Source organism: Branchiostoma lanceolatum, chromosome 12, assembly GCF_035083965.1.
Source record: "Branchiostoma lanceolatum isolate klBraLanc5 chromosome 12, klBraLanc5.hap2, whole genome shotgun sequence".
NCBI classification, from domain to species: Eukaryota; Metazoa; Chordata; class Leptocardii; order Amphioxiformes; family Branchiostomatidae; genus Branchiostoma; species Branchiostoma lanceolatum.
In genome coordinates this window covers 7,071,541-7,078,491 of record NC_089733.1, presented here as the reverse complement: position 1 = coordinate 7,078,491, position 6,951 = coordinate 7,071,541, and the positions used below count along the sequence as shown (strand labels likewise).

The 6,951-nt window shown below is 43.7% G+C and overlaps 1 protein-coding gene across 1 annotated transcript; it reads right to left on the bottom strand.

Moving 5' to 3' along the window:
* Positions 1-2,133: 2,133 nt before the first annotated feature.
* LOC136445650 (homeobox protein DLL homolog) lies at positions 2,134-6,712 on the bottom strand. Its single transcript, XM_066443772.1, is given in 5 exon segments — positions 2,134-2,284; positions 2,287-2,500; positions 2,503-2,745; positions 5,812-6,044; positions 6,276-6,712. Coding segments are annotated over 5 exon segments (1,041 nt in total). The 5' UTR covers positions 6,601-6,712; the 3' UTR covers positions 2,134-2,258.
* Positions 6,713-6,951: the final 239 nt, after the last annotated feature.

The window sequence follows — 6,951 nt, the reverse complement described above, 5'->3', positions numbered from 1 at the left end:
CAAGTGAACAGTGCGCATTTTGCACGCGATATACATTTTTGTTCTTCTATGTCATATCTCTATAAATGGAAAGGTACGCTCTTACAAAGTCACACCTCCACCCGTTCTCAAAAACATGCAAGAAGCGCCAAACGCAACGATTTTGTAGAACACGTGCTCCCTTTGTGAAATTTAAGACATTTGTATCTTCGGGGAGGTATGCTAAGGGCAAGCGCACAAGGACGACGTAAAACTTTGATCAAAAGATAATTTGTTACAAATAAAGGTGTTCATAGTAGTTTATATATGTGGACAAGGGTAGAGTGAACCGGGCGTAGGTTTAAAAGTTAAATTTCCCGGCGAAAACTAACCACATTAGCAGCTTACATGATAATTGGCCATTTTGACACCTTTTTGCCCCAGGAATGTTGTTCGAAAATTATAGGAGACCTCTAAAGCCCGATACAAGTAATTTTGAGCAATCTTCGTGCCCCGTGTCACTGCACAACTATGAAGAGATCTAAACTGGGCTCTATGTAGCTCCCTTTTTTAGAACTAAATTTACTACCTTTCAAGAAATAACGAAGTTTTAAGATAGGGTTCTTAAGAAGGTATGCCCTGAGCGGTAGTAGTTATAAGATTTACTGACGAAAGCCAAAAATCGGGAGGCTAATTCCAGCTAACCTCTCCTGTGACCCTATCGCTTTTCAGGAGTGTTGTAATTTTGCTAATGATTATTAGTTAATAGGACATAGGTAGGTTAAAAAGTAATCCATTAGTAAAGCGACATAACCAGTGATTCGGGACTAAAGGAATATGTAAACAGAAGGTAGTATACAGGTAATAGTCGCCACACAGTGTATGTTTCATCAGAATTTCGTTTCTTTTATTATGCTATCTTTTTCGGGGACCGAACGAGACGAATACGTTCTCTTCCCACAAGACTCTGTACAATAATGGTCAACATATACGTGGATGGTTGTACAATGAGAGTAGCTGATTCTTATCATTTGTGAAGGAAATACCGGACAAAAGATAAACGGACTTTTAGCTGGCAAAGCACCAGCCTACCGTACAATTAGAGAAAATTGGTCGTACACAAATTATCGTGTAAGACAGGCATGTAACTATAGGACCGGCTACAGGTCGTATTTTGTACACGTACGAGAGCAAAATTAAACAAAATCTTCGTATATTCTCGTCCCCACGTCAAAACTAGTCGTGCAAGTGTGGTCAGTGTGAGTCAAATTCTGTGCAAGTGGATCTTTAAGAATTTGACTATTTTGCCAAAGAAAGCCACCACTGTCGAAAAGTGTTCCAATACCGAACGTTCTTTTTTTTCTTTCTCCTTTGGGTTCTGTGAAATTTTGTTCAGGAAAGGTTTTGTGTCCTTGATTTTTACAAGGTGTTTGATAACTGTCTATTGCACGTTTTTACTTGTATGATATATAAATAGTTCACTATATCACAATTTCGGGTGGAAAGTTTGAGTTTGACATAAGCCTCACAACTGTTGACCAAAACAAGCGACCAAAAAAACATGTGCACACTTGCTAAAATGATCCATTTCGCACAAGAAAAACGCAGTGTTCAAATAACTTACTTTACAAAAATACGTGTACCACCGTTGACCAAACTACACCATACTTAATACGCCTTGTGACAGAAGAAGAAAAAACTCGATGAACTATTATATTTACATGTTTCTTTCCTGTACATAACTTAGGAAAAGACATCGGCCCTTTTCAGACAGATCGCGCCCAAACTTCAAACGCTTGTAAACTTAATATATACTTCGATTGTCGGTGGATATATATGAAATGCGACACATTTTTACTGTCCATTTCATCGCTCGGAATCAACAAGCTGAAATAGACCATTTTCCACAACGATAGAAAAAAAAAACTTAGTTCTAGAATTCCTAAATGAAGACGTTATTTTCATCACAAACATAATATGGAAAAGTTACAACAAGATACATTCAATATTTTACAACATACCCCACAACGGTATGGAAAGATATGACGATGAAAACTTTTTGACGTTAATAGTCAAATATTAACCGATATGGGAGATTCACATCTCTATACCTGATCTAACATTTTGCGATGTTGTTGTTCAATAAATAAAGATAACACCAAATGCGTAACGCCCCATTCTTACAATCTTCACACAACAATGCGATGTGTTTCGACGTCACGGTATAAAACATTTATACACACACATTTTGTAGCAATACGTTTTGTCCTACAGTATTTCCATTCTCTCTCAAAGTTTGGTCAAAGTCTCTGTAAGAAGTTGACAGCGGCAATACATACAGTTGTTGCCTCTTTATGTTAGGAGTTGTTGGGACTGCTGGATAGGTTCCTGGTAGTGCCACGGGGAGGGGGAGTAGTGGTGAGAGTTCATGTAGTTTGCCATGGCTTTGGTACTGTTGACGTCCCATACTGGAGGCGAGGAGGTCGGCATTGGTGCGGCGCTGGTCATGACGGGTTGCTGCTGCTGCCCGGGCGGCGTCATCATGGCGTTCTGCGGCTGGCCCTGGCTCGGCGCCCGAGGCGGCAGGTTGGGCTGCCCGCCGTGAGACATTTGTGGATCGCTGAGGTCTGTGGGCCCGGGCGGGCTGACGTGGCCGGGCTGACCGGCTTGTTGTTGAGCAGGGTTCGGGGCGGAGGAGTTGGGGGTGCCGACGCCGGGTGGTGGAGGTCCTCCCTGCTTCATCAGCTTCTTGTACTTAGAACGGCGGTTCTGGAACCAGATCTTCACCTGTAGGGAACACAAAGAATATCTACTAAGTACACTTGGAGTAACAAAACTTACAAACACTTAAAGAAATGAGAATCTCCTACGAACAAGCTTTGGCAAATAATCGCAACGGGTAAAACGCAAAGAGTCTGAACAAGATTGACTATATCACACTTCATTGGAAAAGAGGGGGAAAGAAGAATAAGAAGTAACACCGTCTATCTAAGAAAATGACATGTGTTACTTCTGTGTTTCTTTGAATCTTTGCGGAGAAATTGTTTGAAAAATCATCACCTCAGACAATTTTTCGGGGGATGCGTTAATAAATTCGTGGTAGACATTTTTAAACGCTTCCTTCGTATTTTCTAAGAACGTGTTCCTCTTGAAAAGAACTCATCAAAAGGTCGATGCATTTAGTTGACTTTTCGTTCTTTATATCTTTGACCTATGAAACTAATTTTGTGACCAACTTGATTGTAATTTTATTCCGAGAAACTTTCTTGCCTCTTCCGAAATATTGACATGTAATCTCAAAATTGCGGACGTTATGGAACAAATGGAGTTGAATCAGTTCTGTAAAACTTGACATATCGTGTCACAAGTTGTTACAACTCTTCTACGACCAATGAAAGGTTGTTGTGTTGTATTAACACGTGGGAAAAGTTGGGGGTTTCCCTCATTAGAACTTCTCGGAAGAAATTCACAACCAACAAAGCCAAAAATGAGCTGTAATAGCAGCAAAGGCCTCAAGGCACTGCAAAAAATGTGGTAGGAAAAACTGGTCGGTTTTTGAAGAATAAGCGATTCACTGATGTGACCCTATAAATCTTTTCCCATCGTTTAATTCTCAGCTCCGGAAATGAACAACCGTCCATCTGAGTTTAACTGTATGCAGAAATAGTTCTATATGGAGGTACTGAATATTTATTAAGCCGAGAACCCTGTGTGTTTTCCGTGCGTGTATGTTAGCTTTGCGTTGCGGGTTTTCCTTTGCTGTTGCTAATGCGATTTGGCTGGCCAAATCCCATGTGTACCTTCTCAAAAAAAGGCCCACATGAGTACAATATTATTAATATGATGAGAGATCAGCGCGTATGGGTCTATTAATCACCGTTAAGAGGGTGCTGTGGTTTCTTGCAGATAGGACTTTTCATGGCGATGATTAGTATCCCATTACTAGGAATTATGAGAGGGATGTATGGTTGCCCTATGCATAAACTCTCGCCGGGCCCGTATTTAACCTCAGAAAGCGTCCAATTTAACTCAAACGTGTAGCGCGCGGGGAGAGGGGTCCTTGAGGACGGGGGAAATAAAAAGACCGCCGTATGCTTCGTGACATGTACCGGTGTCGCCTAATTAATTCATGGCCGATAAGGACCCCATCCATCGCCTTATCCCGTGTACAATCCCGGTATCACTACGCCGCAACACGGCGTCGGGTTGTTGAGTCAGCGATGGAACACGGCGCGGATTCGTTCTGCCGTTGTCTCGCGACAGCGCAGCCCCGGTCCGATTCCCGCGGCGACAGCATGACAAGTGTCCCCGGCGTTGCGAACTGACGACACGTAACTTACCCGTCTATTTATTTCATAAACAGATGAATATTGTGAGAAAACGAGGGCCTTATCGCAGAAACATGGGACAATGGGGCAGGGCTTATGTCTCTAATGCCTAAAAGACATACAAAGATCAATGTTCATTCAGGAGAAAGCTCGCTAGAAGCAACATTACAGAAAGTTGACTGATTGGAAGCTGATAAAAACATACGACCTTTTCCAACTCGTTGCTATATCGTAAAAAAGGATTTAGCTTCGGGCAGCCTATGACACCTTCAGACGTACTTTACAAATCCAAACAAATGACTTTCCTGTTAAGTTGTGCGTTTTTTAAGTTCTCGATTTACATTTTACCAAGACTGCTAACAATACAGGGAAAGGAGTGAGTTTTAGATTCAACAACTGGCGGTTTGATGTGCTGGATTGCTTTCGTATGAAGTCGCGGAACGACCGACGAAAGGCAACATATTGTTACCAATTTCTGGTGCCGAGTATGTCGTACGGTTTTCCCATTGTCTGCGGGCCCCCAATGCTTGTCGAATTGTCTGCTCTCGGTACAGAACGAGCCATTCATATGTGCTACCGTCGAGTTTTTCACAACTTCAGCGGGGGAACTAGCCAGAAACTTGCGCGACTACCTGCAAAAGTACAAACACGTCTGGAGGGTTGAATAGGGCAGCCCTCGCTTCGTTTGTTCAGCATTTTGACATGGAAATGAACAGAGGATTGTCGTCTTTCATTGGAAGTCATTAGCGCCACTATTCCCTTCACAAATCTGAATATGAATTGGAAGCTAAAGAAAATACTTGCCCGCCTACTGGCGGCGACACAATGCCCCAAACCCAACAACGCAAACTACTACGCATAAACGTATGTTCCTAGATGTTGGCTATTTCTTGTTAGCAAAACTTAAGTCTAACTTCAAGTCAACCTAATTCTATAAAATTGTATGATTGTAGCCGAGAAAAACACACCCAAAAACGTCGTAGTGTTATTAAGGGAAAGCCAGTGGTTTTCCGGTAACCCGTAGCTTATACCCACTTCCCTAAAATGCAATTTCCCTATTGACGTATTGATTTTTCTTTTCGCCGAACAAACAGGAAGAAAATTCGATACACAATTGAGGAAAATGCCAGGCTCTCAGAATCTCAAACTCCTGGTTTATCAAAGGAATAGTCGACACCATGATTGGAAAATTGACACCTAGACATCATCGTGTCCAATCATCACAAACTACTCAACTTCCCAAAATGGAGCTTCCCGGGTACAAGCCTGTGTTCTGGGTGTGAGATGGGTTGAAATTATGGAAAATGAACTTGTACTTTCCCACCTAATAGCGGTAATTTGAAAATAACCGTCCAGTAAAAACCCTACTCCTTGCCGTAATACGTATCATGAGGCTCGTGCCTTCTTGATAATGTCAAACAAGTGGATGATATCTGAAAATGGCGGTAGAAATTGCCCAATCGAAGGAAAATGACTGCGATAAAAGTGGTGGTGTAAGCGAGGGTTTCGGTCAGTCTCTGCTTACCTGGGTTTGAGTGAGACCCAACTGGGCGGCGAGCTCGGCTCTCTCCGGTAGAGCGAGGTACTGGGTTCTCTGGAACCTCCGGTTGAGCTGCTGGAGCTGGAAGCTTGTGTAGATGGTGCGAGGTTTACGCATTTTCTTGCCCTTGCCATTGATGCGTTGGTCTGTCGGGTCGGGTGACTTGTCTGTCCGGGAAAAGTGATATAGTCGCTCGTTGTCGTCGTCGGAGAAACCCCCTGTACAGACGATATGAAGGAAGGAAACTTTGTTAAAAGATTTGACGCGTGGAGAAGATATTTTTCAAGGCCGCCACTGCTTCTTTTCTTCGTCTGTTGCTTGTTCGACACGCCGGAAAGTTCTTTAAGTTTCCCCGTCAAAAGGGCGAAGAAAAACAGGAAGCGACCCCGTGCACGGCATGCCCGAATAGGACAGGGGAACGGTAGTAGAGAGAAGAGGACGACACTTACCTAACCTGCTCTCGGATACAGGCGTCACCGCCGCCGTGGAGTAAGGGTTTCCGTACGGGTGGCCCGGATGGTTGGCCATCGGGTTCATGGAGAAGGGGTACCCGAGGGGGCGGGAGTGCGGCGCCGCGGTACTGAAGGCGCTTTCGTGCTGAGTGTGCGGGGTCGGGTGGAGGCATCGGACGGGGTAGCTGGAGTGGTTCATACTCATAGACATTGACACAGGTGGCTGTTGGACTGGCGGGATCTCCATGAAGGCAGATTTAGACATCGTGGTCAGTTCCGATTCGAGTCCGTTCAGGGCTGCGACTGTCGCTACAGCGGTCATCGGTACAAGGAGGCGTGGGGACACCGAGTAAGCGCACTGGGTGACACGCTCAACTTAGCAATTGTAAGTTTGGCTGCCTTGCGATACAAGGTTTTCATCTAAGTCAACAAAACCCCACGCAGGCATATGAATATGGATATTTGGTCCAATAGGCGGGGCAAACACGAAACCATGCTCTCTGATTGGTTGATTTCTACTGTCCTATGGTGACGCATATTGCAGCGGAGGTGACATGTCGAGAAGTAATTGTTATGGAAAACAACAACAATGTGGATCAGAGATTGTCTGTCCTATTCTTTTTCTAAAAAAAAAATCACACAAAAAACGTGGGAAAGAACAGAACACGAAAGT